Source organism: Bombina bombina, chromosome 1 (genome assembly GCF_027579735.1).
Source record: "Bombina bombina isolate aBomBom1 chromosome 1, aBomBom1.pri, whole genome shotgun sequence".
Classification (NCBI taxonomy): domain Eukaryota; kingdom Metazoa; phylum Chordata; class Amphibia; order Anura; family Bombinatoridae; genus Bombina; species Bombina bombina.
In genome coordinates this window covers 559,774,459-559,792,409 of record NC_069499.1, presented here as the reverse complement: position 1 = coordinate 559,792,409, position 17,951 = coordinate 559,774,459, and the positions used below count along the sequence as shown (strand labels likewise).

The window sequence follows — 17,951 nt, the reverse complement described above, 5'->3', positions numbered from 1 at the left end:
ACAGTTTCACCCCTCACATCAGATTTGCACAGACATTCTACGAACCTTACATCAGACTCCAGAGATTTGCACGCACTAGCCCTCCAGTCCCTTCCCACCACCAACCCACCCTAGTGTTTACCTTAATATATACGCACCTTCTAACAGTAATTATGTGCAGCTGTCACTAATAATCCAGGATAAAGAAACCAAACCAGACTCACAGCCTTTGTACTGACATTTTACCACATTCTTTTACACTTTTCAAAACCTCTTTTGCTCAGTCACCAAACACTTTTTATTCCCTATGTCATCACTCACTCTCAATTCACTCTGCCTTATATCAGACTTATTTCCATTCTCCCTTACATTCTGTGTCCATTCCCTCTCCTTTAGATTGTAAGCTTGAGAGCCTCTCTACCTGCAGGCCACTTTGTATTTAAAGTGAACTACTACTGATTGTGCTCAAGGGCAGGGCATTCCTCTCCTTTTGTATAACTCAATTATTGCACCTACAACTGTAATGTACCCCAATACTGTACTTGTTTGTGTATTACTGTATCCCTGTAATGTTTAGTTTTTTTTTTTATTCTTTGTATAGCGCTGCGTAATCTGCTGGCGCTTTATAAATAAATGATAATAATAATAATAAATTATGAAATTATTCAAATGACATGAATTGCACATGTCTTGACCTGATATTTTTGATGGTAGAAAAAACTACATTCATATATATTATAGAAAATCTTAACTAACCTGCCACTAAATTCTTCTCTGCATTGTGTAATTTTAGGATTCATCAATGCTTTTCCAGTTTCTTAGAAGTCTTCTAGATCCAAGGTATGTAGTGAATATCACTGTTTTTCAAAAACGGTCTGTCTCATTTTACTAGATCACATTCCCCAGTCCTGGGTGTTACTTAACATTATAGAGACATGGAAGTGAAAATGAAACATTCATGATTCAGATGAGCTGTACAAAAAAAACTTTCCATTTTACCTTTCTCTTGGTTTAAATGTAGCTCCTGTCTGTGTGAGCATACTGAGGTAGGCTTAAGAACATACACATTCTGATCGCTATATGTTAGCAGTTTTTAAAGGGACATGATACCTAACTGTTGAAGCAATTGAAAGTGCTGCAGAATAGCTGTAAAAAGCTGAGTAGAAAATATCACCTGAACATCTCTATGTAAAAAAGGAAGCTATTTTACCTCAAAATTTCCTCAGCAGCCACATCCCATTGTAAAGGGATTTTAGACAGCCAATCAGGATGCTAGTTCCAGGACTTGCTAGGGAGCATTTATCTGGCATGTGTATGTTATTTCCCTAAGCAGTTTAAGGAAGTATTCTATGAAATCTCGCAAGATCCCAGTAAAGCAAAGTGCGACATCAGCACTGATGAAGTTGATTGGCTGCTGTTGTTTTTTTGTTTGTTTTTTAACATGCAGCTTACAATAGCTAAAGAAGAACTGTTCACAGAGCACTTACTATTGTGAGCTGAAGAGATTTTGAGGTAAAATATCTTTCTTTTTTACATACCTTAACAAACTGAAAACAGCAGCTTGTTCAGAGTGTTGGTGCAGTTGAAGACAGGGACTCTGCCAAATCCCCTGATATCAAAATGTGAAGAAGGTAATGTCCACAGAACTGGAAAATGATTTTTTCTTTATTAGTTATCCAGACACCAAGCAACGTTTCGGGTTTTTAACCATGAGCATGAATAAGGGTTAAAGACCCGAAACGTCGCTTGGTGTCTGTATAACTAATAAAGAGAAAATCATATTTGAATGCTGTGGACATTACCTTCTTACTTTTTTACATAGAGATGTTTAGGTGATATTTCCTTGGCAGCTTTTTAGAATTATGTTGCATTACTTTCAAGAGATTTAGCATATGGGTATTATATCACTTTAAACAATGTTTTTATTGATGTCATGCAGATGAATTCCCTGCTTCAGTGCGTACCTTCTTCTGCTCTCCTGGAAAGGAGGATCTAAGTTTCAACAAAATATATCAAGAGAAAAACAATTAACTTGAAATAGAATGGTGAAGCTTTATTTTTTGTATTATTATTTAAACTAGTACTAAAGCCCGTGTACACGGGCCATTTTTTGCAGTACAGCGGTTCCACCCCTTGCACTCTCCCCCTCTCTTTTGCTCTCTCTTCCCCCCTCTCTTTTGCTTTCTCTCCCCCCTCTCCTTTGCTTTCTCTCTCCCCTCTTTTGCTCTCTCTCTCCCCTCTTTTGCTCTCTCTCTCCCCTCTTTGGCTCTCTCCCTCCTTTCTTTTGCTCTCTCTCCCCCCTCTTTTGTTCTCTCCCCCCTCTTTTGTTCTCTCCCGCCTCTTTGGCTCTCTCCCCCCCCTCTTTGGCTCTACTCCCCCCTCTTTGGCTCTCTCCCCCCTCTTTGGCTCTCTCCCCCCCCCTCTTTGGCTCTCTCCCCCCCCCCCCCTCTTTGGCTCTCTCCCCTCTTTTGCTCTCTCTCCTCTTTGGCTCTCTCTCTCCCCTTTGGCTCGCTCCCCCCCCCCTTTGGCTCCCCCCCCCCTTTGGCTCTCTCCCCGCCCTCTTTGGCTCTCCCCCCCCCTCTTTGGCTCTGCCCCCCCCCTCTTTGGCTCTGCCCCCCCCTCTTTGGCTCTGCCCCCCCCCCTCTTTGGCTCTCTCTCCCCCCTCTTTGGCTCTCTCCCCTCTTTTGCTCTCCTCTTTGGCTCTCTTTCCTCTTTGGTTCTCTCTCTCCCCCCTCTTTGGCTCTCCCCCCCCCCCTTTATCTCTCTCTCCCCCCCTTTGGCTCTCTCCCCCCCCTCTTTGGCTCTCTCCCCCCCCCCTCTTTGGCTCTCTCCCCCCCCGCTCTTTGGCTCTCCCCCCCCTCTTTGGCTCTCTCCCCCCTCTTTGGCTCTCTCTCCCCCCTCTTTGGCTCTCTCTCCCCCCTCTTTGGCTCTCTCCCCTCTTTTGCTCTCCTCTTTGGCTCTCTTTCCTCTTTGGTTCTCTCTCTCCCCCCTCTTTGGCTCTCCCCCCCCCCCTTTATCTCTCTCTCCCCCCCTTTGGCTCTCTCCCCCCTTCTTTGGCTCTCCCCCCCCCCCCCTCTTTGGCTCTCTCCCCCCCGCTCTTTGGCTCTCCCCCCCTCTTTGGCTCTCTCCCCCCCTCTTTGGCTCTCTCTCCCCCCCTCTTTGGCTCTCTCTCCTTTTTGGCTCTTTTTCCTCTTTGGCTCTCTCTCTCCCCCCTCTTTGGCTCTCCCCCCCTTCTCTTTGGCTCTCCCCCCCCCCTTCTCTTTGGCTCTCCCCCCCCCCCCTTCTCTTTGGCTCTCCCTCCCCCTTCTCTTTGGCTCTCCCCCCCCTTCTCTTTGGCTCTCCCCCCCTTCTCTTTGGCTCTCCCCCCTTCTCTTTGGCTCCCCCCCCTTCTCTTTGGCTCCCCCCCCCTTCTCTTTGGCTCTCCCCCCCCCTTTTCTTTGGCTCTCCCCCCCCCCTTCTCTTTGGCTCTCCCCCCCTCTTCTCTTTGGCTCTCCCCCCCCTTCTCTTTGGCTCCCCCCCCCTTCTCTTTGGCTCACCCCCCCCTTCTCTTTGGCTCTCCCCCCCCCCTTCTCTTTGGCTCTCCCCTGCCTTCTCTTTGGCTCTCCCCCCTTCTCTTTGGCCCCCCCCCTTCTCTTTGGCTCCCCCCCTTCTCTTTGGCTCTCCCCCCCTTCTCTTTGGCTCTCCCCCCCACTTCTCTTTGGCTCCCCCCCTTCTCTTTGGCTCTCCCCCCCCCCCCTTCTCTTTGGCTCTCCCCCCCCCCTTCTCTTTGGCTCTCCCCCCCCCTCTCTTTGGCTCTCCCCCCCCTTCTCTTTGGCTCTCCCCCCTTCTCTTTGGCTCCCCCCCTTCTCTTTGGCTCCCCCCCCCCCTTCTCTTTGGCTCTCCCCCCCCTTCTCTTTTGCTCTCCCCCCCCCTTCTCTTTGGCTCCCCCCCCTTCTCTTTGGCTCCCCCCCTTCTCTTTGGCTCTCCCCCCTTCTCTTTGGCTCTCCCCCCCCCTTCTCTTGTGCTCTCTCCCCCCCTTCTCTTGTGCTCTCTCCCCCCCTCTTTGGCTCTCTTCCCCCCTCTTTGGCTCTCTTCCCCCCTCTTTGGCCCTTCTCCCCCTCTCTCCTGCTCCCTCTCTGGCTCTGTCTTCACATCGCGGGACCCCGCCCGGCCACGCCCCATCAGCAGTTTTTGCATATAGTAATTGCTCTAACATTTGTATTGTTTGCATGTATACAATACATGTTTGTATGTATGTATATGTATGTGTTGTGTTATATTAATGCTAGAGTTTAAGTTCCCAATCAAATATTAAACAGCATAGAAATTCCAAATTGAAATGCTCCTACCCAGATAATTTAGATATACAATAATAAGTATATTCCTTTATTGGGTACTTCCCTTCTCTCTACGGCCTCACCAAGGGCATGGGGGACCCTTCAGCGAATAATTTTGGATTTTTGCTTTTTATCTATCATTGGGCACTTCAACTCATGCATTAATGGAAGGTTTTTTTGCCAATTAATTTCCTATTTGTTTATTGTTCAAAAAAATGTGTGCATGTGTGATGTTTGTGTAGTGTTCTTGTAGTGTGTGTTTGTAGTGTTTGAGTGGTTTGTGTGTATGCGTGGAGTGTGTGTTTGTGTATGACTTACACTTATAAATAATAACAGATGAATCTAGTGGCTACTCATTGCTCTCCAGGACACAACTCTATTGAACAAGTCTCTTGTGCCAAATTACTATTTAGCTTGTCTTCACTTATTTTGTTCCACTATTTGCAGCAATAAAATCTGTGTGTGTATATACAGTACTAGTCTGTTCATTGTTATAGGTATATAGTTAAACGGCACTTTTCTTACTCATCTAACAAACACACAGACAGGAGGATGCATATTCTTTAAGTTATTAATGTTCAGTACAGACATTCATTCCCTATCCTTATATTAACTATGTTCTATGATATCTTTCCCAGATTTCTTTGAATGAGGGATGGGCCTTTATCTCCATAAGCAAGCTTGCTGGACATATGGGGGGGATCATTAGAAGAATCTTCTGCCATTCTTTATCTGTAGCTTGCCAGGCAGAGCTACCACTTATGGCTAGTTCTCCTGAGTCCCAGCGGACTCAGTATCTGCTGCTGTCAATGCAGCTGGAAACATATTAAAGCCAGCAGGAGCTTTTATTTAAAGTGGCATCTTATTCCATCATTTGTTATATTTTCACGTGTGGATGAGGCAAGACTGTGACTTTGTGCAGCAACATAATGTTAAAAAATTGCTTTGAGAAACCATTCACCCAAGTAATAAATTTCAGACCAATGAACTGTGAAAAAAATAGCTTCAATAATAAAATCTTCCTGACTCTCCACATATTGGTTCTTGTTCACACTGTGCTTGCTATTTCCTTATGATTCCTCTATCTGCAGAGATGGGGCCCAGTTGCCCCCTGAGCTTTTACAGTCTCAGCCTCACATCACAGAAATGTTCGTAGACCTGATGTGTTGTTTTGAACCTGGAGAGGTGACATCAATGCTAAGAATACTGGAACATTACAGACTAGAAGAGACTATACAGGTAAGAGAAGTCTTCTCCTACTCCCTGCATCAGACAACATGTAAGTACAGATATTTCCATCTAAAGGGGAGGAGAGTCCACGGCTTCGTTCATTACTTGTGGGAAATAAGAACCTGGCCACCAGGAGGAGGCAAAGACACCCCAGCCAAAGGCTTAAATACCTTCCCCACTCTCCTCATCCCCCAGTCATTCTTTGCCTTTCGTCACAGGAGGTTGGCAGAGAAGTGTCTTATCGAGGGTAGTACTCTTCGGAATGGGACTGGAGTTTTAAGTAGTCCTGTCAGCCTCTCAGTGAGAGCTTGGGTGAAAGTTAGTCCGGAGATGCAGGGAGAGTCTTTCTGCGAAACCATCCCGACTCATTTTAACAGCTCCATAAGCAATCAGCATTGACGAGTTTCGCTGCCTGCTTCCTACACTCAAGTCCATGTCAGGAGCGATGCTACTACACTGTCACACTTGAGATGCCGTGTTCCTGTTACACAGCGTAGATTCTGGTAAGATCGTTTCATTTTTATACACATAATGAGAATGCAGAAGACAGGGTCACAGTGTGATTTCTCTTATCTTTATAGAATCAAGGGTTAACATCCCTAGTAAGGGGATTATTGAACAGGGGGAGTTTATACATAATATTGTTTATTGTGTCATTGCTGCGATATGTGTGAGATGAGGCTCTGGCAATGGGTGAACTTTAGTTTCCTTCGGGAGTATTTGCGTGGCTGTTTTGGCGCGCTTTCTCCCTAGTGCAGGGGTGGTCCTGCGAGGCATACCTTCTGACCGGGTGTGGCCTAATCTACTTCCTTGCTTGACTGGCGGTGCAGATGACGTAACGGTTTCTGTTGTCCAGGTCCTAGGAGGTGGTGAGTGCCCCAGCCATTGGAGGTTATAAAGGTGCCATTGTTTATATTTTATAACTAGTCCGTAATAAATCTGCAAACTATGGAGGACTCTGACGCATTAGAAGGTACTCCCTCTTTAACCAAGTCTAGTACCTGTGTTTATTTTAAGGAGGTTCCTGCTCAACTATGTTCCCCTTGGCTTGATATGGTCTCGACTTTTCAAAAGAAGAGAATGTCTAGTAGTACTGAGCCGTCCACCTCTGAGGACTCCCTGTCCCGTGAGGTGCGTCCCCTACATTCATCTCCGAGTACACATGCAGCGCCCCAGGGCATGTTTATTTCTCCTTCAGGGGAAAACCATTGGCAGTCAGACTTTGCGGATCAACTGCAAACGGTGGTCTCTAAGGTGATTAGTGCCTTACCACGTTCTGCTAAGCGCAAGCGTAGGGTAAAATGTGGCGATCCGACCCAGGGGTCATATACTCCTATGGAAATCTCGGAAAGGTTATCCTCTGACGAGGACGACTCCGACTCTTCGGAGGATGTTCCTTCTTGGTCGGAATCCATGTCATCTAAAGTTCCGTCTGCAGAGGAGCCTGACTTTAGGTTTAGGATAAAAAGAAATTGCGCTTTTTGCTGAGGCAGGTGCTTGCTAATCTCGAGGTTCCGGAACCAAGACTACCGGAGGAACCTTCGATTCCTAAGCTTGATAAAGTGTATGAGGACAGGGTGGTACCTCAGACCTTCCCGGTTCCTGTTAAGATGGCTAATATTATTAAGAATGAATGGGAGAGATTAGGTTCTTGCTTTTCCCCTTGTTCCTTTAAGAAACTGTTCCCTGTTCCGGATTCTCAGCTCAAACTATGGGGTCCCTAAGGTGGATGGTGCTATCTCTACGCTCGCAAAGCGGACAACGATTCCTCTTGAGGATAGTTTGTCGTTCAAAGAGCCCATGGATAAAAAGTTAGAAAACATGTTAAGGAAAATGTTTCAACACACAGGGTTTTTTTTCAGCCGGCAGCGGCGGAAGCTGCGGTAGCTGGAGCTGCGACATATTGGTGCGAATCTCTATCTGATATGGTTGAGAGGGAGACTCCCCTTGACGAAATACAAGAGAAAATTAAGGCCTTGAGGGTTACTAATTCTTTTATTTGCGATGCCAATATGCAAATTATTCACCTGAATGCTAAGGTTTCAGGGTTTTCTGTACTAGCGTGCAGGGCTCTGTGGCTAAAGTCGTGGTCTGCGGACTCTAAGTCCAGACTGTTATCCCTTCCCTTTCAGGGAAAGATCCTGTTCGTTCCAGGATTGGACTCGATCATATTCACGGTGACGGGAGACAAGGGTGCTTTCCTACCGCAGGATAAGAAGGTTAAGCCTAAGGGTTCTACTTTTCATCCCTTTCGTGCGGACAAGGCCCAATGCGAAAGCGGTTCAGTCCAAGGGTGCTTGGAAGCCAGCTCAGTCTTGGAACAAGTCTAAGCAGAACAAGAAGCCCTCCGAAACAAAATCAGCATGAAGGGGTGGCCCCCGACCTGTCTCCGGACCAAGTAGGGGGCAGAATATCTCTCTTCTCAGAGGCCTGGTTGCAAAATGTTCAGCACCCTTGGCTTCTGGAGGTTGTTGCCCAAGGATACAGGATAGGGTTCAGAATTCATCCGCCCAGGGGCAAATTCCTCCTGTCAAATCTGTCTTCTAGACCAGAAAAGAGAGAAGCCTTTCTAGAATGTGTGAGGGATCTCTCTTCTCTCTGAGTCATTGTACCAGTACCCCCAGCAAAAAGGGGTCTAGGGTACTATTTAAACCTTTTCGTGGTCCCAAAGAAGGAGGGCACGTTCCACCCAATTCTAGACCTAAAATGTTTAAACAGGTTTCTGGCTGTTCCATCGTTCAAAATGGAAACGATCAGATCTTTTCTGCCCCTAGTTCAAGAGGGTCAGTTCATGACGACAATAGACTTGAAGGATGCCTTCCGTCATTTGCCAATCCACAGGGATCACTTCAGGTTCCTGAGATTTGCATTTCTGGACCAACATTTCCAGTTTGTGGCCCTTCCCTTTGGTCTAGCGATGGCCCTGAGAGTCTTCACAAAGGTTCTGGGGGCGCTGCTTGCAGTAGCCAGATCCAGAGGCATTGCTGTGGCACCCTATCTGGATGACATCCTAGTCCAGGCGCCATCGTTCAGTCTTGCAGAGGATCACTCAAGGGACCTTCTGCTTTTGCTCCAATCTCACGGTTGGAAGATAAACTCAGAAAAGAGCTATCTGATTCCCAGCAACAGGGTGGAGTTCCTGGGAACGATAATAGATTCTATATCCATGAAGATATTTCTCACAGATCAGCAATGCCGGAAGATTGTTTCTGCCTGTCTTGCCCTTCAGTCCTACCCCAGTCCCTCTGTGGCTCAGAGTATGGAGGTGATATATCTACAATGCTCTGAAGGCATGTCCTCTTTTGGGGTTGTTCAGCTTCATCAGATTTCAGACAGACAACATTACCTCGGTGGCTTACATCAACCATCAGGGGGAGACGAGAAGCTCCCTAGCGATGAGGGATGTCTCTCGGATTTTTGAATTGGCAGAGTCCCACAGCTGCTCGCTCTCAGCAATCCACATTCTAGCTGTGAACAACTGGGAAGCGGATTTTCTCAGCAGGCAATCCTTCCATCCGGGGGAATGGTCTCTCCACCCTGAGGTGTTTGCGAAGATTTGTCAGGAATTGGGGACTCCAGAGATAGATCTCATAGCGTCTAGACTTTATTGCAAGCTACCCAGATACGGGTCGCGATCCAGAGATCCCCAGGCAGAGCTGATAGATGCCTGGGCGGTACCTTGGGGGTTAAACCTAGTTTACATTTTTCCACCATTGCCACTTCTAACTCGTGTAGTGGCCTGCATCAAGCAGGAGCAAGCTTAGACTATTCTGATTGCTCCGTCGTGGCCGCTGAGGACATGGTTTGCGGATCTGTTGGGGAAGTCATCGTCTTGGCCAATAGAGGGTTTTTTAGTGATTGATACTCTCGTTCAGGCCTGGAAGCCGGTCACTCATCGCATCTATCATAAGGTGTGGAGGACTTACTTGTCCTGGTGTGAGAAGCATGGATATCCTTGGCACAAGGTTAAGGTATCCAGGATTCTGTCCTTTCTCCAGGATGGGCATTATCTGTTCTGTTGCACAAGAGGCTCGCTGAGCTTCCTGATATTCTTTTGTTCAGGCTTTGTCTAGAATCAGGCCTGTTTTTAGATAATCCGCTCCTCCTTGGAGCTTGAACTTGGTTCTGAAGGTGTTGCAGAGGGTTCCGTTTGAACCTATGCATTTCTTCCCAAGGTTGCATCTGTAACATCGATCAGGAAATTGTTGTTCCTTCTTTTTGTCCTATCCCCTCTTCTCCTAAAGAGAGGTTACTTCATAATTTGGATGTGGTTCGAGCTTTGAAGTTCCATCTTTAGGCTATGAAGGATTTCAAGCAGACTACATCTCTTTTTGTGCTGTATTCAGGGAAGCGCAAGAGGCAGAAAGCCTCTGCAACTTCTTTGTTCTTTTGGTTGCGGAGCATGATTCGCTTGGCCTACAAGACAGCTGGACATGAGCCTCCTCAGAGGATCACGGCTCATTCAACTAGAGCTGTGGCTTCTTCTTGGGCCTTCAAGAATGAGGCCTCTATGGAGCAAATTTGTAAGGCAGCTACCTGGTCCTGCTTACATACCTTTACAAAATTTTACAAATTTGATGTTTTTGCTTCGGCAGAAGCAGTTTTTGGGAGAAAGGTTTTACAGGCTGTGGTGCCCTCAGATTAGGGTCCGTCTTATTTGCCCTCCCGTTTTTTTCATTCAGTGTCCTTTAGAGCTTGGGTATTTGTTCCCACAAGTAATAAATGAAGCCGTGGACTCTCCTAACCTTTAGATGGAAAATATAAATTATGCTTACCTGATAATTTAATTTCCATCGTGGGGAGGAGAGACCATGCCTCCCGCCCGTTGCTCCAGTGGGCGGACCTAAATTTAGTTTGTTTTTGTTTTGTTCTTGTCCTGGCACCATTTATACCCTGATATTTCTCCTACTGTTCCTTGTTCCCTCTGCAGAATGACTGGGGGATGAGGGAAGTGGGGGAGGTATTTAAGCCTTTGACTGGGGTGTCTTTGCCTCCTCCTGGTGGCCATGTTCTTATTTCCCACATGTAATGAATGAATCCGTGGACTCTCCTCCCCACGATGGAAATTAAATTATCAGATAAGCATAATTTATGTTTTTCCAATCACTGTACCTGCAAACAAGGTACAGGCTGTACCTCCTACCACTTCTTCTGCTTCCTGATGCTAAATAAGAGCAGTCACCCACCTCTGTCATTTGATGCAAATTGAGAGCAGACATTCTAAAATATTCCCCACTCCTGACGACCAAAGTGGATGTTTAATCTACGCCAAAAGCCTCATACTACTGATTTTGTTCCTGGAGGGGCTGCAACATTTTATCTAATCCTCTGTGCAGCTTTCCATGAGAGTTTTCTTGTCAGATTATTGTCTCCAGTCCATACTTTGCTCAACACCTTCTTTGGAATTTTGATAGTGTCCGGCTGCAATTCTTACAGTAGGAGCATTATAATTAGATTTTATGGTAAAATCATCCCCCACACTAACAGGGCTAAATGTGATGATCCATTAGTGTTTAAAAAAGTGGTATCCCTAAAATGAACTTCATATGTTTTAATATCTTCTTTATATGCTATATACTAGTCTTAGGGCTGTATTCACAAAGAGATGAATTGTAGGTGATTTGAAATCTTTCATTAACTATGCATTATCAAGGGCCAAACTCGGGCCTAGATTTGGAGTTCGGCGGTAGCCGTCAAAACCAGCGTTAGAGGCTCCTAACGCTGGTTTTGGGCGCCCGCTGGTATTTGGAGTCAGTGATTAAAGGGTCTAACGCTCACTTTTCAGCCGCGACTTTTCCATACCGCAGATCCCCCTACGCCATTTGCGTAGCCTATATTTTCAATGGGATCTTTCTAACGCTGGTATTTAGAGTCGTTTCTGAAGTGAGCGTTAGAGCTCTAACGACAAGATTCCAGCCGCCTGAAAATAGCAGGAGTTAAGAGCTTTCTGGCTAACGCCGGTTTATAAAGCTCTTAACTACTGTACCCTAAAGTACACTAACACCCATAAACTACCTATGTACCCCTAAACCGAGGTCCCCCCACACCGCCGCCACTCGATTAAAATTTTTAACCCCTAATCTGCCGACCGCCACCTACGTTATACTTATGTACCCCTAATCTGCTGCCCCTAACCCCGCCGACCCCTGTATTACATTTATTAACCCCTAACTTGCCCCCCACAACGTCGCCGCCAGCTACTTAAAATAATTAACCCCTAATCTTCCGACCGCAAATCGCCGCCACCTACGTTATCCCTATGTACCCCTAATCTGCTGCCCTAACATCGCCGACCCCTATATTATATTTATTAACCCCTAATCTGCCCCCCTCAACGTCGCCGACACCTGCCTACACTTATTAACCCCTAATCTGCCGAGCGGACCTGAGCGCTACTATAATAAATGTATTAACCCCTAATCCGCCTCACTAACCCTATCATAAATAGTATTAACCCCTAATCTGCCCTCCCTAACATCGCCGACACCTAACTTCAATTATTAACCCCTAATCTGCCGACCGGAGCTCACCGCTATTCTAATAAATGTATTAAAACCTAAAGCTAAGTCTAACCCTAACACTAACACCCCCCTAAGTTAAATATAATTTTTATCTAACGAAATAAATTAACTCTTATTAAATAAATTATTCCTATTTAAAGCTAAATACTTACCTGTAAAATAAATCATAATATAGCTACAATATAAATTATAATTATATTATAGCTATTTTAGGATTAATATTTATTTTACAGGCAACTTTGTTATTATTTTAACCAGGTAAAATAGCTATTAAATAGTTAAGAACTATTTAATAGTTACATAGTTAAAATAATAACAAATTTACCTGTAAAATAAATCCTAACCTAAGTTATAATTAAACCTAACACTACCCTATCAATAAAATAATTAAATAAACTACCTACAATTACCTACAATTAACCTAACACTACACTGTCAATAAATTAATTAAACACAATTCCTACAAATAAATACAATTAAATAAACTAGCTAAAGTACAAAAAATAAAAAAGAACTAAGTTACAGAAAATAAAAAAATATTTACAAACATAAGAAAAATATTACAACAATTTTAAACTAATTACACCTACTCTAAGCCCCCTAATAAAATAACAAAGCCCCCCAAAATAAAAAAGTCCCTACCCTATTCTAAATTAAAAAAGTTACAAGCTCTTTTACCTTACCAGCCCTGAACAGGGCCCTTTGCGGGGCATGCCCCAAGAATTTCAGCTCTTTTGCCTGTAAAAAAAAACATACAATACCCCCCCCCCCAACATTACAACCCACCACCCACATACCCCTAATCTAACCCAAACCCCCCTTAAATAAACCTAACACTAAGCCCCTGAAGATCTTCCTACCTTGTCTTCACCATCCAGGTATCACCGATCCGTCCTGGCTCCAAGATCTTCATCCAACCCAAGCGGGGGTTGGCGATCCATAATCCAGTCCAGAAGAGGCTCCAAAGTCTTCCTCCTATCCGGCAAGAAGAGGACATCCGGACCGGCAAACATCTTCTCCAAGCGGCATCTTCGATCTTCTTCCATCCGGAGCGAAGCGGCAGGATCCTGAAGACCTCCAGCGCGGAACATCCATCCGGACCGACGACTGAACGACGAATGACTGTTCCTTTAAGGGACGTCATCCAAGATGGCGTCCCTCGAATTCCGATTGGCTGATAGGATTCTATCAGCCAATCGGAATTAAGGTAGGAATTTTCTGATTGGCTGATGGAATCAGCCAATCAGAATCTAGTTCAATCCGATTGGCCGATCCAATCAGCCAATGAGATTGAGCTCGCATTCTATTGGCTGATCGGAACAGCCAATAGAATGCGAGCTCAATCTGATTGGCTGATTGGAACAGCCAATTTGATTGAACTTGATTCTGATTGGCTGATTCCATCAGCCAATCAGAAAATTCCTACCTTAATTCCAATTGGCTGATAGAATCCTATCAGCCAATCGGAATTCGAGGGACGCCATCTTGGATGACGTCCCTTAAAGGAACAGTCATTCGTCGTTCAGTCGTCGGTCCGGATGGATGTTCCGCGCTGGAGGTCTTCAGGATCCTGCTGCTTCGCTCCGGATGGAAGAAGATCGAAGATGCCGCTTGGAGAAGATGTTTGCCGGTCCGGATGTCCTCTTCTTGCCGGATAGGAGGAAGACTTTGGAGCCTCTTCTGGACCGGATTATGGATCGCCAACCCCCGCTTGGGTTGGATGAAGATCTTGGAGCCAGGACGGATCGGTGATACCTGGATGGTGAAGACAAGGTAGGAAGATCTTCAGGGGCTTAGTGTTAGGTTTATTTAAGGGGGGTTTGGGTTAGATTAGGGGTATGTGGGTGGTGGGTTGTAATGTTGGGGGGGGGGGGTATTGTATGTTTTTTTTTACAGGCAAAAGAGCTGAAATTCTTGGGGCATGCCCCGCAAAGGGCCCTGTTCAGGGCTGGTAAGGTAAAAGAGCTTGTAACTTTTTTAATTTAGAATAGGGTAGGGAATTTTTTATTTTGGGGGGCTTTGTTATTTTATTAGGGGGCTTAGAGTAGGTGTAATTAGTTTAAAATTGTTGTAATATTTTTCTTATGTTTGTAAATATTTTTTTATTTTCTGTAACTTAGTTCTTTTTTATTTTTTGTACTTTAGCTAGTTTATTTAATTGTATTTATTTGTAGGAATTGTGTTTAATTAATTTATTGATAGTGTAGTGTTAGGTTAATTGTAGGTAATTGTAGGTAGTTTATTTATTTTATTGATAGGGTAGTGTTAGGTTTAATTATAACTTATGTTAGGATTTATTTTACAGGTAAATTTGTTATTATTTTAACTAGGTAACTATTAAATAGTTCTTAACTATTTAATAGCTATTGTACCTGGTTAAAATAATTACAAAGTTGCCTGTAAAATAAATATTAATCCTAAAATAGCTATAATATAATTATAATTTATATTGTAGCTATATTAGGATTTATTTTACAGGTAAGTATTTAGCTTTAAATAGGAATAAGTTATTTAATAAAAGTTAATTTATTTCGTTAGATAAATATTATATTTAACTTAGGGGGGTGTTAGTGTTAGGGTTAGACTTAGCTTTAGGGGTTAATCCATTTATTAGAATAGCGGTGAGCTCCGATCGGAAGATTAGGGGTTAATAATTGAAGTTAGGTGTCGGCGATGTTAGGGAGGGCAGATTAGGGGTTAATACTATTTATGATAGGGTTAGTGAGGCGGATTAGGGGTTAATAACTTTATTATAGTAGCGCTCAGGTCCGCTCGGCAGATTAGGGGTTAATAAGTGTAGGCAGGTGTCGGCGACGTTGTGGGGGGCAGGTTAGGGGTTAATAAATATAATATAGGGGTCGGCGGTGTTAGGGGTAGCAGATTAGGGGTACATAGGGATAACGTAGGTGGCGGCGGTTTACGGAGCGGCAGATTAGGGGTTTTAAAAAATATGCAGGGGTCAGCGATAGCGGGGGCGGAAGATTAGGGGTTAATAAGTGTAAGGCTAGGGGTGTTTAGACTCGGGGTACATGTTAGAGTGTTAGGTGCAGACGTAGGAAGTGTTTCCCCATAGCAAACAATGGGGCTGCGTTAGGAGCTGAACGCTGCTTTTTTGCAGGTGTTAGGTTTTTTTTCAGCTCAAACAGCCCCATTGTTTCCTATGGGGGAATCGTGCACGAGCACGTTTTTGAGGCCGGCCGCGTCCGTAAGCAACTCTGGTATCGAGAGTTGCTTTTGCGGTAAAAATGCTCTACGCTCCTTTTTTGGAGCCTAACGCAGCATTTGTTTGAACTCTCGATACCAGAGTTAATTTTATGGTGCGGCCAGAAAAAAGCCTGCGGAGCGTTAACAGCCCTTTTACCGCCGAACTCCAAATCTAGGCCTCAGTGAGTATCTTCTGCAAGAATAGCTGAGCTAACCTTGCACAACACATTTTAGGTGAATTGTACACAGCATTAACTATGCAATGTTCATGGCTAGCTCAGCTATTCGTGCAGGAGATACTCACTGGGTTTGGCGCTACATAATGCAGTTAATGGGAATTTAAATGTTTCAACTGACCTGCTATTCATCTCTTAAAGGGACAGTCTACTCAAAATTAAACTTTCATGATTTAGATAGGGCATGCAATTTAAAAAAAAAATCCTATTTTTATTATCAAATTTGCTTTGTTCACTTTTTTTTATTTTATTTTTATTTTATTTTTTTATAAAGCTAAACCTAGGTAGGATCAAACTGATTTCTAAACCATTTAAAACCTCTTCTTATCTCAGTGCATTTTGACAGTTTTTCACAGTTAGACAGTGCTAGTTTGTGTGTGTGTGTGTGTGTGTTTGTGTGTCATATATATAACATTGTGATCACTCCCTTGGAGTCAGTGCTGATTGGCTAAAATGTATGTCTGTCAAAAGCACTGAGATAAGGGGGCAGTCTGCAGAGGCTTAGATATAAGGTTAATCATAGAGGTAATAAGTGTATTAATATCAAAGTGTTGGTTATGCAAAACTGGGAAATGGGTAATAAAAGGATTATCTATCTTTGTAAACAATAAAAATATTAATGAATAGCCCCCGTAGTGTTATTATTTCTATGCAAAAAATAAATAAAATACTTCCTTAACCCTTTTCCTGCCGGAAAAAGTTCAGATGTAAGCAAATAAATAATAATTGAAATAACGCAATCTTTCATGCGATTGTGTGATTTTATTGATGGGATTGTGTCAGGGGGAGTGCCTATGACGCTCAGCACCCCCTGCACCCCGCAATCCCATTCAGAAAACACCTATGGCTTTAGTATGTTCAAACGGCTAGGACATTCCATGCCGTCCTAATAGCTCTGGGCATTAGCGCCGATAGGACGGCATGGAACGTCCTTATGGTGGGAAGGGGTTAAAGAAATATGAAAGTCAAAACAAAACTTTCTTATTTAGCTAAAGCATCCGGTTTTAAGAGATGTTTCAAATTACTTATATTATGAAATGTGTTTATTTCTCTTGGTACTTTTTTTTTTTTTTTTTAAAGCATACCAAGGTAGGCTCAGGGACAGCTGTGCACTGCTGGGAGATAGCTGCTGATTGTTAGTTACACACATATACCTCTCATTATTGATTCACCAGATGTGCTTAGCCAGCTCCCAGTAGTGCATTTCTGCTCTGGAGCTTATTTGTAACAATGTGTTTTAACCTTTTTCAGGGCTAGATTACAACTGGCATAAACTTTGCTAGAAGTAATCTTTTTGATAACTTGCACGTGTATTGCAAGTTAGTTAAGAGTAAAAGGTTGCGTGCAAGAGAAGCCTGATGCGAGCTAACGAGGACTTCGTATATCGCAACTGCGGTATCACATATATATAAATATATATTAACTAAAAAAAATTCTATGTGAAGAAAACATGAAAAATTATCGTAAAGTGATTGTAAACGTTAATGAATTAAAGCCCAGTATTAAAAAAATACTCTTAAAAACAGGGGCACTTAGATTCATTAAAGTTTACAAAGACGCTTTTTTAAAAAATACTTGCCATTGTGTTACGGAAAACATAACGCCAATCCTCCACCCGCATCTCCTGCTTTCTTTAGCAGATTGATGATGAATCCTGTGTGCCCTCTTTGGCGTCCAACTCGTGGGGCACGCAACGATTGGAGGAAGCCGCATTCGTCATCCATATGCTAAAGAAAGCAGGAGATGTGGGCAGAGGATCGGCGTTCTGTTTAATGTGACATAAACCTGACACCACATAGTGCTTTTGAAGCATCATTTAAGAAAGGTTTACCAGGGCATTAATAATTATGATCCTTAAACTTAACACAAGTTTGGGAACCAAACATGGGCTGGATGTATGGGGCTGATATGCCACCACACCTAGGGTTTGGATTTGGACACGTTTATTATTTTTCCAAGTAGCCACATTATGTACAATTTTCAATTGATAAATATCATTAAATGACATACAGTATGTGGCACCTTTATTAGAAAACAAAGTTCCATGTTTTTGGGATCAATATAGAGTGACAAAGCAGAACCAGCATCAAAAGCAATGTTTATTTGCATTTCATCAACAGCCTTTCCATAAGCTCTTAAGAGCATTGTTCTTATAATGTCCTTGTTGACAAAATATAATGGAATTCGTCCCTCAACACAAGACTCTCAATTCCACTTTGGATCTCTTGTAACCAGTTTCTTGTAAAATACACCACTGGGTCAAAAAAAACTTAACAGTTCATTCTGAATAAGTTTATGCTTATATTGAACCTTTATAGCTCAAATGGAAAGGCCTGAATGCAAATTAGTTGTCACAACAGTATCATTACCAATCTCCATCATATCTGATAAACTCTCCTTTTGTTTTCTTAAAACCTCCATCATGGTTTCCATCTGTTCACGAAAAAACTGACATTTCATGATTC

At 43.6% G+C, this 17,951-nt stretch overlaps 1 protein-coding gene across 1 annotated transcript in view; it reads left to right on the top strand.

The window, feature by feature from the left end:
* The window catches only part of VPS8 (VPS8 subunit of CORVET complex), a 478,663-nt gene that overhangs the window by 292,090 nt on the left and 168,622 nt on the right, over positions 1–17,951 (top strand). The window contains 2 exon segments of the mRNA XM_053698746.1: positions 773–819; positions 5,387–5,534. Of these exon segments, the coding sequence (XP_053554721.1) occupies positions 773–819; positions 5,387–5,534 (195 nt within the window).